Below are 17,051 nucleotides of genomic sequence, written 5' to 3' on the forward strand. Positions count from 1 at the left end.
TGTATCGCCACAATACTTTAAAAAATTGTTGACCTATGTCTTTCTCTACTTCAATTCATTTTTACAGAAAAGAAAATAAAGAGATATTTATGTACAGGGTGTCCCAGTAAGAATAGCTCTCGGCTGTATCTCGGAGAGTATTAGTCGTAGAGCTTGCGGAAAAAAAAATATTTGTAACTAAAGAGGCTATGAGAAATTGCTGGAAATTATTTTCAAATTTGTAAAACGGCCGCTAGAGGGCGCAACTGTTATAAAAAATAAGAAAATTGAGTTTTTACACAATTTTGCCTAGATAACTAGTACTATAAAATAATAGCTTCATAATCTTCAGAAAATTTTGAATATTTTTTGTTAGAACCATTTTCCCTTATCTGCCAAATAAAGTGGTGGGGGAAGGTTTGATCTGTTTTTATTTAAATATTAATAACTTCCGACTGGATAAACGGAATCTAACAAGCGGTGCTCGTTTAAAAGAGCATTTCTTACTCTATTTTATACCGTATAAAAAATAATAATAAGCTTTTGAATGTAGACGCTAGGGGGCGCGGACTTACTATTTAACAAACATAGCGCGTTTTTTTCAAAAAAATTAAATGCGATAGTATATGTAATTTTAGCAGATGGTAAAGAGTAATAAAAGCTTAAAAAGTCAGCGAAAACCGCATCTTGATATCCTCTTTCAAACCAAAGATATTAGCAAAATTATAATAAATGCGAAAAAATAAGCCCTTAATTACCTTATTTTTGTAACACGGTTACAGTAATCCTCTTGATTATGATCATTCTAATAAAAAATAAGAGAGAAACGATTAGTTTATTCTAAAATCGACAATATACCAGAATACCATAATACTAGGTGTATTAATATCTATATAATTAATATATCAACAATGAATAAGAAACGACGCCTCAGTGAAGTTATAGTAGGCTTTGGAAAAAAGTTGCTGTTGACGTAATAGTTTAAACGTCAAAGTGTTATTAGATCAACATTTTGATAGTCTTAGCCAGCGTTTTTTTCTCTTTTGAAGAAAGGTATTTTTAGAAAAGCAATCAAAAGATAAAAAACGCTGCTGAGACTATCAAAATGTTGATATAATAATATTTTGATGTTTAAACTATCCCTTTAACAGCAACTATTTCCAAAGCCTCCAATGAATTCATTGCGTCATTTCTTGTTCACTGTAATTGATATCTTAATTATTAGATATTAATACATCGTATTATAGTATTCTGGTACATTGTCGATTTATTGAATAAAATAATCCTTTTTATGTTATTTTTTATTAGAGTGGTAATAATCAAGAGGGCTACTGTAACCGTGTTATAAAAATAATGTAATTAAGGACACATTACATCAAGCTTCATGGACCTATATCCGGGTTCCAGTTCTGCCGGGTCTATATCATTCTTACCTTTAATTTTTTAATTTAACTAAATTTTGTAATGAATATTATTGTAATTGAATATTAATTATAGAAAATGAGAAATAAAAGGCAATTAAATTGTCAAGTTAGTAAGTTCGATAGAAAAACGTAAAATTGAAATAAATAATTATTTGTCGCATCGCTCGCCAATTATCTATAAATAAATAGATAATGGACACCAAACTACTGGAAAGTAGGTGATAAGAGTGCATTTCCATAACACAGTATAGCGGCGCTGATAGTGTTATCAGGCGTGTTACTGGTAGCGATAAAACCCACATATAATGGTACTGATAAAGAGTAAGCTTTTGTTTTACAGTTGTTTTCGACGTTAGTTATGCAGGTTGATGATTTTAGCGATCGTTGATCTCTACCAACTATCGAAAAAAGTAATAAGCAGTATAATAGTCTACGATTAAGAAGTTCTACCTCCAAATAAATAAAACAAAATGAACTTACCTACACCATTAATAACTCAAGAGCGGATGGACTGATTTTAATGATCTCTGATTTATTAGATTTGTCTCCGCCCCAGATAGCAGAATAACTATACTGGGTGCCTTACCGCCGGCACACGAACACATTAAACAAGTTGCAACAGAGACACTTTAGACAACTGTTAAGAATCAAATGATACCACCATGTCTCAAAGGTATCAGTCCTTGAAAAAGCTAGTTGCGAGAGCGCTGAAGTCATGATTACTAAATCCCGGTTAAGATGGGCTGACCACATATGCAGGATGCAAGAAAACCGCTTACCGGAATCTCTTCTTTACTGTGAACTTGTAGAGGCTAAGAGGAAAACGGGTGGAAAACTCAAAAGATACAAGGATATTTTCCAAGAAAACTTAAAAGGGATTAGCATGCAAAATCAGTGGGAGGAAACAGCGCACAATAAAACGTAATGGAGAAGAATTGGAAACTCAGTCAACAAGGACAACCAAAAAGTAAAGAAGCAACAAAGTAATGAGATTTTTGAATGTCCGGAGTGCGGAAGAGGATATCATCACGTATCGGTTTTACAAAGGTTACTTCTCCATCTCCGATATAAGTTCTAGCAAAGGCACAAATGATTGTCTAAGTCTGTCACAGATTGTCTAAGCCTGTTGTACTAAGCCTGTCATACATGTGAGATTAGATTTGTCTAAAAGAACTAACGAAATGTAAAGTCCGCGGATATTACCTTTCGTTGTATGGTGTGTATTCAGGTGTATGGGGGCTATTGAGGAGACAGGTAGTTTCTGACAAGTATTTCCTGAGATAGGATCTGTTTCTCCTTTGGTTTTGGAAGCATCAGTATACCTTCATCGCCCGATTCTCACTGTTGCTGCTGCTTCCCACCGATGCGACCTTATTATGACATAAGCTAGAAAATTAATAGCCGAAAATCGGGCCGCGGTACCACCAATTAAAGCGCCGATAACGCCGGAGGGGTAATTAGTATGCCGAATGGGGCCCGCAGCGACAAGACAACGTAATCCTAATTGATACAATTCCTCGGCCCGATGGTCCCGATGACAGATCGGCCGCAGCGGAGCCGGCACCAGAAAGGGTTTCTGTGTACCAGTCGCGCCGGTACCACCGCATACCTCGTCCCTGGTTCCGCTCCGCACCTCGCCTGGTGGTACGACGGTCAACGGTCCAGGCGGCGAGATGACTTAACTTCGGAGAGGATGCTGGGGCAGTGCGGACGAAATATTCCGGAGAAGATGCCCACACACGTTATTTTTATGTGTATTTTAATTTAATCCACTTATACAGGCTGTCCTAGAAATAACAGCAAGTATTTTAAGGGGTGCAAATCTGGCCATAAGTAACATATTTTTTCATTACCATTTTTAAAATAAATTGATAATAACCGAGATATTTAACTTTGAAAATTTTAAAATATAATGGCAACATTTTGAGAGCCGCCGCGCCGGCAAAAGTCGATAATAAGCCTCAAATACCAAGCAATTACCCAGATCTTAGCTTGTTCCACGCCTGGTGTTGACTCATCGACTAAAAAGATTTAAAAACGACTTGGAAAATTCAGAAAGCAAGAAAAGTAAAAAACTTACCTAACATTAGAAAACGGGACTCAAGTAATTAATCAAGATCGTCGTTTTATCACTTTACATAAAATTGCAACTCTACACTTATCAACACTTCATTTCACTGCCGGTTCTTGACAGTACTACATTTAAATACCCACGTGTATTTGGCTGAAAATATATCCATATGTCATCTGAATTATCTAGGTTTATTTTTTGAGACTTTAAACATCTCTCACTCTTGTTTTTGTGAATAAACACCAAAATAATTGGTATTTCTATTTGAATAACAAAAATATTTTTACAGGCTTATCTTACATTTGCCTAGTTTTTTTAGTTTTTTTCAGAGATTTACTGTTTTGAGTAAAATCGCAAATGAATTGGATAACCTAAAATTCGTCAGCTAAACAGATCAGCTTATTTATATCAGCTGGTCTATTTAAATGTAAGAAGGTGACAAAATATTATTTGATTTATTCAGTTTATGTTAGCTCACTTAGCGCAAAAACATGTGTCAGTACATTAATATATTTTGTTATAAATACACAAAAACCTAATAATAAAAAAAAATGTCTTGTAATTATTTTATGTATTGTATTGTATATACATATAAAGTTTGATTTGATTTGATTTTGATTTGATGTTCAGTACTATGGTTTAGAATTATTGAATACATCGGTGGCAGAAGACTAAGCGTCTTGCTGGAATGTCGATCTTGGAATACTTAGATCTGTAAAAAATTGATGTTCATAATTGAAGGCTTCCCTCGAATAAGGGGCTATGTTACAAAAGTAAGTTTTAAGTAAATGAAGAAAAACGATTTTCTACGATTTGCGTATTGATAATCATATTCAAGTGGCACTAACATCAACTTTATTAATCCCCAGATATAAAAAGTTGCACAACACAAATAATAATAAACCAGTATTAGAGATATATGTAATAAACTCTTGAGTCCTGGAAATAAGGGTTTATGTGAAATGTAAAGGTGCGTATTCACTATCCGAACGAACGAACGAACATTCGTTCGGTAGTAGTATGGACGGGACCGAATTTTAGAACCGAACGAACAACATCTACCCATTCGTTTTCGAACTCCTTTGATGTACCGACTCGAAACGGATGGTCGAGCAAACGAACGAACGAACGGCCGCATGCATTCAGTTCACCGTCCAAATATACCGAATTCCATTCGTCCGCTCGTTCGTTCGTTCATTTGTTCGGATAGTGAATACGCACCTTAACATAAACCCTTATTGTAGGCAACCAATTTAGATTGCAACTTTTTTTTGTGTACAAGTTGTACATTTCTTAACCGTTTGTTTTTAATACACCTCCATTCAGTTACATTTATTTTTCGTTTTTTGGACTTTTATTTAATGTGTTGCAAAGCGACGGCGTGACTTGAACGTTCGACATATTTACGATATCGAATAAAATGTGACAATATATACCCTTATTCCATGCTAGAAAAGATGGTGCCGCATGTTGTTCATAGATGACGGCACCTTATCGGGTATTTATTACTGTAAAAGGATGAACTTGTCTACATAGACCCTTTTTGTGAAAAATTCCCAATATCTGAAAAATGCAACATAAAGCCTTATTCGAGGGAATGCTTCAATTATTCATTATTTACAGTTTACTAAACTGTATTAAAAAAAATGTATTTAAAATAGTGGACGTTGCACTATACATAATAGTAATCTACAATGATTAAAAAATCTAGAGTAAATAAAATTAATATTTTTTGTAGAATTTTAAAAATGTGAACCTATTTTTTCTATTGATTACTAAAGATATAATATTAACGTATTCTTTAAATTTGCGCTTCTACTAGTGAGTTGTAAAAAACAAGCTTCTAAACTACTTTATGTCATGCTACCCGGACACACATGGTTTGCAATACCTTATACTCCATTGATTCACCTCTTCGTACATGATTTTGTCACAAATTAATTTTGTTATAGATATGATGCTCGTTAAGTCGTACATTTAGAAGGTTATGTCTCTCCAATATACGACTCATTGCATTCACAAGGTATCTACAATTATTCTTTTGATGTTTTCGGTCTTGTTTTTGTTAAGACGATTCTTAGAGTAGTTCCAGACTTTTTAGAAACAGTTTTGTTATTATATTATTTCGTCTAACTTCTTCTGATGTATTTTTTTGAAGAACATATTTACCGTCTAACAGGCTAATAAAGTAAAAATAAATCATCACTTCTAAGGTTACATTGGGTTGTATTTCGACAGCTTTCATATTAAGTTCGAAAGGGACGCGTGCCAAACGCATTCCAAACATGTCTCAGGCCGTGAATCTCTTTAAACATAGCGAAGCAGGAATGTGACGTCGTATATTCAGCCCTTCTTTCGTTGGTAACGAGCCACCTAGACGACGATATGATATATTAGGGAGCAAACCTGGCTTTCTAATTAGTGTCGCAAAGGTTAAATATTTTTTCTCTGTCAAACCTGGTGAAAAGTTTTGTTCTTTTATTATTAGAACCAGAGCTGAAACAAGTCAGTTTTAAAAAGACTTAAGTTTTAAGTCATTTCTAAAATCAAAATGATTTCAGTCTTGAGTCAAATTCGACATAAAGTTAAAACGGTTTTAAGTCTTTGACTTAAATTATTTTATTTCAAGTCAAGTCATTTTTATAAAGACTTAAATCAATATAACGTTAGTCGTTTTTATTTTTTAGTCTATATTTATGAATTAAATCATGATGATCTGCAAATTAAGTCAGTAAAATGACTTAAATCAATGTAATTGCCCTCAAGTCAAGACAACCAGAAGAATTAAGTTAATATAGAAGAATTTAAGGACCTTTTTAGCCGACCATACCAACAGGTATGGTAGGCTATTATTAACATCGGCAAAAAAAAGTTTTTTTAATTTCACTCAAAATGAGTTATTTGGGTCATAAATAACCTAAATACAAAATATTTTCATGGTGTCTGTCTGTCTGTCTGTCCGTCGATAACTCAAAAACCGCTAAACCGATTTTAACCAAATTTGGCACAAAAATATTGTGGCACCCGAGAATCTGGCCATTAGTTTTTGGTGGGGGTGGGGGGTTGGTAAGAGGATATGGGAGAGGGTTAAAAATTTAAAAAAATCGAAAAAAAAACTCCAAAATTACAGTAGGTAGCACACAAACCAAACCAAACCAAACCAAACCAAACTCCCAGCGGACGCGACCCCAGGTGGCGGATAGGGGAAATAGCCGCGGACCAAAATTGGAAAAATTTCTTTACTTTGAAACTAAAAGAACTGTCCAAACCAACTTTTTTATTAACATATTTTAGTATGGGCGGCTATACGTGCCTCTCGGCGCCAATTTTTTAATTGCAAAAGATTAATCTTGTTGACACTGATTTCAACTCTTAGTTGTTAAACATCTTCAATATGAATTGTATGTCAAAAATCTGTACACAAATAATAAAATATAAACTATATAAATATATAAAACTATATAATATTATATTATGTTAATTTTTAGTTACATTTATATTGTCTCATGCGACTATAACCGCATGCGAGTTAACCGCAATAAAAGATATGAAAACCAATATCAAAAACAAAGACTTATTTTCTAAAGATAATATTATAAACAAATGGTCACACTTGATAAAGCCACTCTGTTCCCATAGCTTTGAGGTATTGTATCTTGGTAACAATTTGTGGTTTACAATTGTTTCGATGTCATTTACGGAGAATAGAGAACAACAAAATACATACCTAATACAATAATTGAGAAATAATATAAATAAACATAATTATTTGTGAATAATTGTTTATCAATTTTATTTACCGAAAAGCATAAAAAAATAGAACAAAGAACACAAATAAAAAAATTGGTGAACTAAATTTAGAAGAAAATTTTATTTAACAAAAAAAAGAAGACAATAAAAGATATCTAAAAAATATAGGGTTTTCTTCCCTAACTAAATTGAAAACTTTTAAAAATAAAGACCAAAGGATTTTTTTGGGGGCAAGCTGCACTTCGGAGTGCACATGTCACCGGATAATGACCGGACCTTAACTAAGAGATAAGATAGTGCGAATACCCTGATGGGTTTCGGCATTAGGGAAAGGTCTATTTTGACACTTGGATGGACGGCTTATTTAACCTCAACACGCACCCTCCCTTAGCCTGTGTGCCTTAGTTTTATATATACCTATATTAAAAGCACAGGAATAATTGTTGGTAGGTCTAATTAATAAAAACAAACACTATGTGCGCGCACTGAAGGATTTGAAGGATATATACTTTTTATGAATGCATTTTATAAAGTTCAAACAAATTAGAGTTAATATAAAACCATACTATACTATTCTAGCTTTATAATTTTATAATGTTTTTTTTAATTTTTATTTAAAAAAATGATAATTCTCTTACCCGACCGGATAGCAGCTGTGGCCATTAAACCAAAATACTACTACATCCATATCTCTGACTACTACTAACCAACAATTTGTTTCGTGTAGTCTGTGGTCTGTTTTTGTTTAAATGTTTTGTTCATTATATTTATTTTTAAATTACTGTTAATCGTTGGGCAAACTCATAAAATACGTGTTTCTTTTGCATAATTAAAATTGTCCCTCTAAATTTTACATAACCAAATTGTCCCACTAAACTGCTGTCTCTTTTAGACTTGATCCTTCGAATTCTCAGAATGTTGTTAACAAAAGTTTCATCTTAAAATAAAATTTAAATCAATCACGATTGTTTATCTCTATCATTTACCGGATTAATAATACAGAAATTAGAGTTCATTTACAAACAATTCATTATTTATAGTGATTTTTAGTAATTTTATTAAATTATACGAATATTTTTGTTGATAATTGGTTTGAAAAAAATATGACAGTGTCCTTCAATGAAAATGGGAGTTACTAACTCTAAATTCTAATTCTGAGCTGGCAAATGAGCTAGATGCTTCATCTAGACCGTTATTCAGAAGCTACAAACCTATCTATAAAAATATGCATGAAAATTTACTTCCTAGCACACATCCAGACCATTGGTACACATCAAGGTTGGTAGAAAATTAAGATTATTATAGTGATTTTCTGTAGGGTTCAATAGGTTTAAAAATATATGTACTTGTGCGATATTTGTTACGTTCCTTTTCTATTTGTTAAGTTAAATGTTTCCGTAGTGCAAGATAATGTTTAATATTTTAATGTTTTTTTTATTTCATACATTTCCAAAAATATATAGGAATTTCTAGGTAAAATATATAAAATCATTTAAATTTCATACATGGCCGGAAATCGTTAAGTCATTTTATAGAATATCTAGATTCTCTACAGAATGCCTTAATTTTATCCTTTTACTATAATTTAAAGTAGTTTAATTATTTAAAATATGATATTACTGGAATAATAAATATGGAATACTGGATTAGGATATCGAATGGGAATGCATGAAGTAAACATATTATGCTCTGCCGATGATGCAGTACTTATTGCAGTCAGAGGACGACCTTCAAAGAATGCTACAAGCTTTTAACAGACAGGCAGAAAAACTTAACGTGCAAATTTCCACAAATAAGACCAAATGCATGACCATCAGAAAGGAGCCTCTACGGTGCAAATTGGTAATAAAAAACAAAACTATTGATCAGATAATGTCATTCGAATACCTCGGATGCAAAATTACAAGCTCAGGATTCCTGGAAGAAGAAGTAAGGAAACAAGCCAATAAAGCTGCCGCAATATCAGGACATCTTAAATATCCCATATGGAAAAACAAACATTTGAGTACAGAATGTAAGTCAAGAATATACAAAACCTGCATACGACCAGTGATGACATATGGTGCGGAAACCAGAGCTGAAACATCAGTAACAAAGAGAATCCTACGAACTACTGAAATGATAACTGGATACACACTGAGGGACAGACAGAGAAATGTAGACATAAGAGAAAAGTGCCAAACAAACGACGTTGTCAGATGGATAAGGCAGAGAAGAAGAGAATGGAACCAGCATGTCAATAGAATGGGCCCCGACAGAATGGCCATAATAATTCGCAACAACGTACCCCATGGCAGAAGACCTACTGGACGACCACCTAAACGTTGGCAAGACAGTTGGCAGTCAACCTCGCAAGAGTTGCTTAGACGAGGAGGAAACCGGAACTAAACAGACGATACGCCTTCTAAAAGAAGAAGAAGAAGAAGAAGAAAATATGATGTCACATTCCAAAAATAGGGATTTAATTATACCGCGTCTGCCCAATATACAAATTGCCCCACTCAATAGAACTTTGAAAATTATTATTATTCATAACAAGACGATATTACGAAAGAAATTTTATTAAAAGTATGGTAGACTTTTTACATAATTTAGTTTTGTACGATCCACCATTTGTTGTAGAAATTGATAAACTTTGGAACAAAATATTTTCTTAAATTTGTAGTGCATTGCAACTTATATTCACGTAACCCAGACATCCTTTAGAAGCAGACTAGTATTGACAGCAAGAACATGTGGAAACCCCTCTTTAGCGGCGCGGCGTGAAGGAGGGGTCTTTGACTTGGTTTTACTTGCTAACGATTTATAAAACATACAAGCTAAAAAGTCGTCTAGAATTTCAAAATTAAAGACATTGTCATCTCAAGAAGATAATTTATCTCAAATCATTTCTCCACCAGTATACAAACTACGATGATTTAGATCAATCTACGAAATTTCACTACTTATTTCTTGTTCTTCTTCCTTCTTCGGTTCTTCTTCTTATTTTTTATACGGCAACTCTGCACGATACCATCCTCGCTTAATTGCCTCCGTAATGGACGGCGGTCTTCCCTCTCTAGGGCCCCATACGCGCCTTCCATGGGCCGTCATGGGCGTGGTTCTTGGCCCCGAGAAGGCCCACGAGAACGCGAGATACAAGAGAGATAGAGAGGAAACATCTTTAATCAATGTCGATACGCGAAACCGATGCCAGCGAGATAAGGCCGGAGTGGATGTTCGATATGTTAGCCGCTGCTACTGGAATTTTCAATACGAAAAAGAAGAAATGTAAATAAAATGCACCGTCGCGTCGGTAGAAGAGATCTTAGTGATGAACTGCGTAAAAAATAGATAAAGGTGTATTTTTATAATTTACCATAATGAATTTCGGGAAATAATATGTAGATGTAGATTTTATGCGAGTTATAACTCATCACAGTCTCAGGGCTTCGACAAGAGCCAGTATCTAAGACTTTTAGAGAGGTTAGTTTTCCATCTCAGATATCGGTCGTATCAAAGTTTATGGCACGAAAGGTTGCCCTCTCGGCGCACTCATACAGTGATGAGGTGTTCTGGTGTTTCCCCATTTTCCCCACAGAATCTACATTCGCCGTTGTTTCTCTGCTGCAATCTACTGAGGTGTTCTTTGAAGAGACAGTGTCCTGTTAAAAACCCCGTGACAATCCGAAGATTGTTCTTACTTAAATGAATTGAAAATCTTTGATTTTTCTCAGTCCTAGAAATTTCCTCAGAAATTTCTTTAAGTGCCTTAATTACAGGATTCCCATTCCAGAGTACGGATGACATTTTCCAGGTTCTGATGTTCCGCTTTAAGTTGGTTTTCACCAGGGGTGGATGGGGAAGTGGAAACCGGCCCGGGAAAAACAGACAACCGGCCCAAATCCACAAAAACAAAATGACCATAACGAAGAAACATATTTTATTTATTAATACTAGATGGTCTCAGAAATAAGTGCAAGTATTTTAACTGGTAATATAGTTGAACCCCAGAAACACGCTTACGAGGTTTTTTTCGCAAAAAAAACTTTTGAAAATTCGGAATTTTTTGAAAAGCGTTTTGGATTTTTTTTAGTTTTTAGTTTAAAAACATAATTTCTTGATAATATGGCAACATAGGTAGCAGATTAAATTTACAAGAAAGAAAATCCAGAAAAGATCCAGTGGTTCTCAAATTTGAGCAAAAAGAATTTTTTTTTGGAAATTTTCACTTATAATATCACAAGAGCTTAAATTATTTTCGGAAATTTTTTTGAGGGCACGAATATTTTGAAAATTATCCCGAGTCGAAGACGAGGGATAATTTTCCTAAAATATTCGTGCCCGAAAGAAAATTTCCAGGAATAATTTAAGCTTGCGTGGTATTCGGTAAGAAAATTTCACACCTAAATTTGAAAAAAAAAATATTAATCCAACATGACATTTTAAAATAATTTCAATTTGTTAAGTTGGCCAAGGTATTAATAATTGTGTTTTTAATATTAATAAAACCTATAATTACTAAATGTGTTTCGTTATTATTTTGCTATATTAGTCGATATCATTAAAGATTTGGCATTGAAGATAATTCAACATGAAATAAATTCTAAAAAAATCATATAGATATATCCATCATATTTCGTTAAATAGAAAAATACCAGCTTTAGTTAAATAAAGGCGGCAGAACTATATTTTTTAGAACATGGCAATTTCGAAGAAATTCATATGTAGGTATATCTAACATATTTCCTTAAATAAAAAATATTACCAACCTTAGTTACATCAAATGCTAAAACTCAAATGGGTAATATTTCAATATATAGACATTGTAGTTCATTCACATTATGATTGAAGATCTTATGTTTACCTTTTCAACTGTCAAAAAATTTCCACTAAAGTTTCGTGGCGCCTCGAAAAAATTTCCGGAAATTTTTTCAGTTGCCATGGTAACTAGTCAACATTAAAGCATGTTATTGGTTGAAAAGTAGAGGTGTGAAATTTTCAAAGTAAAATAACTGAGTTATTTTGGACTTATTTGAAAAACTATGAAGAGAAAATATGTTTCATTTATCGAGATTCCACCATTCCTTAAAATACTTGCACTTATTTCTGGGACAACCTAAGTTAAGGTTTTTTTCGCTCGTGCGAAAAAGCTCTTTTGCCTCCGGTTTTTAAAAAAAATTAAATTGTCTTGATTAAAATTTTCGTAAATGACAATATTGGGTCGGACATCTGAATTTTTACTACATAATGGCTCAGTTTTACAGGGTTCTACTGCTCTATTTCCATTATCGATAACGGTAATTTGATCTTGAATAGGCTACGATTCTGAGTCACGATTTTGAGAAACTTTAAGACTTCCTGATTCATTCAGTTCAGCTGACCCAATCCTCTGTAAAATACATTACTTTTAGCTTTTCGGTTATATACTTTCTTACACATTGTAGAAAGAAATTCTCTCTTTTCTGCTACAGCAGCAGCCTCCTCGTGTACACGTGTTTTTAACTGAATGAACCGCGGTCGCCATTAAAACTGGAGCATTTTTTAGGTTATTATATAGTTCTTATCACGAAACTTTTCCTCTATACTTTGGTACATTTGGCATCTTGTATGACTCAAACAAGAAGAACCTAGGCAATACCTAGTCAGTGGATATAAATGTGTTTTGATGTAATGTTATGTTACAGTCCATAATAACGAATATTTGGATTTTCGAGACATATTAATATTTTATTATCTAATCTAATTTACGCCTTATTTAACTCTTCTCTGCTGTCGCAGTAATTTTTAGCAAATTCATTGTAGCAACATTTTAAACAACAATTTAAACTTGGCTTTTAGTTCCGTTCCCAACTCAAGCCAAGTATAGATATGTTTTCTCCGTCAATCGCAGAGTTCGCGTCAAATTCGTCTGCCTTTTTACAAAGGGGAGCTCGAAAAATATTGCACCGAGGCCCCCAGTTGTCAATCTACGCTACCGTATTCTTAGTATACATTTAGATCGAGACTATTTAAATTTACCTAACGCTATTCGTTCTTTTTTTTTGCTGCCAGTCAGTCATATTTATTAGTTATTAATAAAAGAATATTGGGTAAAACTATACAGGGTGAGTGTTAAATAAGTGCAAATATTTTCAGGGGTGGTATATTTCGACCCCAGGAACACGTCTATCAGTCTTTTTTTTGCAAAAAAAGGTGTTACAAATCGAGCATTTTCTTTTAAATTTTTCTGTATATTTTAGAAAACTTTTTAGAACTCATGTTCCCCGCAAATTTTTCAACGGTATATAGTTTCTTAATCTCTGATATTACGTCACTAAAAGAGATCCAAATACTGAAATTGAGGTGGCTCAAATTTAAAAAAATATTTCTTTTAATTTACAAACTTTAATAACTCGATTGAACTTATTTGAAACTCGATAAAGAAAATATATATTATGTTTATTTTATTGAGATCTACCAGCCCTGAAAATATTTGTTCCTTATAGACTCACTTTGTATAATAAAAATTTTCAAACCGAACAAACAACACATGATTATTAAAATTATAAGTGTCCCAGAGAAAGATATTTTACAATAGTTATCTTACAAATTGGTGTTTATGTTTAAAAGCAACTGACGATTATACTGATTAGTATATGAAAATTGATTAGTTAGTTATGGAGTCACTAAGGATCTTACGTCACTTTAGTTTGAAGATTAACCATTTAATTTTTGCTAATCCAATCTTTTTTGAGCTCTGATCGGGGCCGGCCCACCGGCCCATTTATCCACCGACCCACCGGGAATTTTCCCGTTTTCCGATATGGCCCATCCACCCCTGGTTTTCACTTGGAGAGCAGAACCGTTCTGGTCCAGTTATACTGGAGTGTTCGCTACTTTCATTATTAAATGAATTTAGTGCGATCACCACATATTTTGTTTATAAATATCTCGCTCTATATATGAACTAACCTTTATCATACTAAAAATCTGCTAAATTGTTTCAGATGTCACGGAAGTAAAATATCTTCTTCTTTCATCCCAGTCGCATCATGTTTCATTCGGCTGTGAACACGACGGGCTACAACGACACTAATACAGGATTCCATCAACATCTTCAGCAATCTCCAGTGTACGTTCCTACCAATAGGTCGGCCAGTATGCCTCAGTATCCATCACCAGCTAGTGGTCACTTTGGTATGTATATAGTTTGATCAAAAAGTTAGTAATAACAAAATAAAAGGCATACGCAGGATAGTGAGAATTGTAATCGCAATTTCTACATATAAAAATAAGTAATAAAGTTTGTATAAATTTATATCCTAAAATGCTTCGTTTCGGAAATACAGGGTGTAGAAGTTTTATTTCAGTTTATTTCAAACAATCTTTCTTAATATGAATCTCAAAAAATGCCTATTGGTAAATCGCTACGACCAACCATTCTGAAGATAATTGGTATGGACATAATTTAATACATGGTAACATTGACAAAAATTCAACATGTTGAGACTAGATAGTTATTTGACTGTAATGATAAATTTGGGAACCTTTTACTTTTTCTATTAATAAAAAAAAATCTAGTGAAAATTATGATAATTTTTTTTTTTGAACAAGACTATTTCTAATTTTATTATTTCAGTCTAATCACTATTTGTCAACATGTTTTATATAGCAAATATCTAGAGAATGGTAGCCCGTAACCTTTTTTTCCAAGAGACCTCTCTTTTACGTAAAAAAACGATGGATATGTATATTCTTTCCCTCAGTAGGTGTAATAAAAGTATAGACAAAAAGTTATTGTTCTTCAAAACAGTTAAAAACATGTAGGTGGCACTACAAGTAAAAGTCATAGTGAGATATGATCAGATACCAGTTTTCACCCAAATATAGAAAATAAAATGACAACCCGCACAAACGAAACATTGTAGGATATAAATTTATACCAACCCGAGTACCACCCTTTTTACGTATTTTTGACTGCAGACAATTTAGACCAACCTGTATATATTATAGTAATAAAGAATATTAGAGTTAAAGAGTATTATAGTTATCAAAAAAGAAAAACTCGTTTAAATGAAATTGACTTAAGGTAAAAATGTGTAACATCTTTTTTTTGAATTCGAAAGTTGGTATTAGAATAATTTCATGAAAAATAGTTGTATATATGTATATGGATAAGTAAACATAATATAGTTAAACTATCTGATTGTCAATTGTTGCTTGAATCAAGTAGTATCCTTAATATAAGAAAACTTTCAACGAAATGGTCTAGAACTAATTCCAATCCGATATTATACCGGTATTAAAATTAACATCAAATCAAATGCATGACTCAATTACATGAATTTTCTATTTTATTATATAAATTTAATATAAAATACCTACATTTTAATTATACCGACTATTCAGATCTCTGCGCTAGACTGAATAACCAGAAATAAAATAAATATCGTTTCTTTAACTGTGAAACGAATATTATGCACAGGGAATTTAATAAATAAGGTACTTTACTAGCTTAGCTCTACCTATACGCATACGTATGTAGCTAAATTTATCGCTAACATTACGTTACACCCTGTTTAGTGTTATATAACCGAATAACTTTACAATATAAAGTGCTTTGTACTTCCTTAAATTTAATGTTTGCAACTTATAAGAAATGTATTGCCATTTGAAATACCCGGCTTTGGCGTACGTAGGATATATATTTTGCAGGAGTGTTCTAGTATTAAAATAAAAATATAAATAATTTCACTAGAGTTGACAAATTAATTTATCGTTTATTTGGTATGTTTTTAAAAATAATAAAATATTTTTTTACTATTTTTTCTAGGTACAGCCGCCCATCAAAATGCTTGGCATACTGGGGGAGGTTATGCCGAAATGGCAACTCCTGCTGCGCATGGCTTGGGTGCAACATCGCATCACGCAGGCGCTCTAACGGCGGGGCAATTCTATGCGCAGAACATGATGATGAGGTCGTGGGGAGCCTACGATGGAGGGTTCCAAAGGAGCTCACCTTACGGTAAATAATAATATTTTATTTATGTTCTTCGGGATCGGGAAGCATTTTAGGGTATATATTGATAGGGACTTTTTATTCTATTTTTATATAGAATCACCCACCGAAGGTAGGTATTTATACTTAAATACACTATATTTTTGACACATTGTATCTTTGAGATTTTTATGATAGTACCTACCAAGGATAGTACTTTCTGTCTAAAAGTGTACCAGTAAAGTATCTATCGTGAACCTACGGCCGGCCGGCGTAATTTAAGAGTGCATTAGGACGCTCCCTGATAAGAGATTTCAATATAAATCAGAGCGAGACAGAGAAAGGGAAAAGATCAAAGAGCGGTACTGCGGCTCTCCAAAACGCGCCAGACCAGACACCGGTTGTTTGGGGGCACTTTAGTTGCACAGATAATGCCGCCGGATAGAGTAGGAGAGTATTCATGCACTTCCCTCTCTGGATAACCTCAGGAATAGATTAAAAAATCGACCGAGGCAGGAAGTAATTAGAAGTACTTATACGTTCGAGATAAATTTAATCAGTGTTTCATAAATGGATCTACTCGTTTTTAAAATGGTACTAAAATAAATTTGTTTCTCTTTAATTTTGATACAGAATCATAAAAACAATATTTTGAAGCCCGCAAATATAGATTTTGGTATTTTTTAAACGGTTCTAGATTTATTTTTCTAATTTACTTATTTATTCGTTCATTCCAACATAAATTGCTTTGTATTATTTTTACCCTTGATGTTCTTGGATGTCTCTTGCTAGATATCATCATTATCATCATCATCATTTTCAGCTTATTTAACCATTACCAAAGTGGCAAATGACTGTGATAGTAAAT

The 17,051-nt window shown here is 33.3% G+C and overlaps 1 protein-coding gene across 3 annotated transcripts in view; it reads left to right on the plus strand.

Annotated features, from left to right (window-relative positions):
* Window positions 1–17,051, plus strand: part of LOC115881479 (GATA-binding factor A-like) — a 78,800-nt gene that overhangs the window by 46,213 nt on the left and 15,536 nt on the right. For all 3 annotated transcript variants that reach the window (XM_030898968.1, XM_030898970.1, XM_030898969.1), the window contains 2 exons: window positions 14,193–14,382; window positions 16,019–16,210. In XM_030898968.1, the coding sequence (XP_030754828.1) occupies window positions 14,238–14,382; window positions 16,019–16,210 (337 nt within the window). In that variant the 5' untranslated portion in view covers window positions 14,193–14,237. The remainder of the gene's footprint in view (window positions 1–14,192; window positions 14,383–16,018; window positions 16,211–17,051) is intronic.

This window comes from Sitophilus oryzae, unplaced genomic scaffold (assembly GCF_002938485.1).
Source record: "Sitophilus oryzae breed Bouriz unplaced genomic scaffold, Soryzae_2.0 scaffold_172_pilon_pilon, whole genome shotgun sequence".
In the NCBI taxonomy this organism is placed as follows: domain Eukaryota; kingdom Metazoa; phylum Arthropoda; class Insecta; order Coleoptera; family Curculionidae; genus Sitophilus; species Sitophilus oryzae.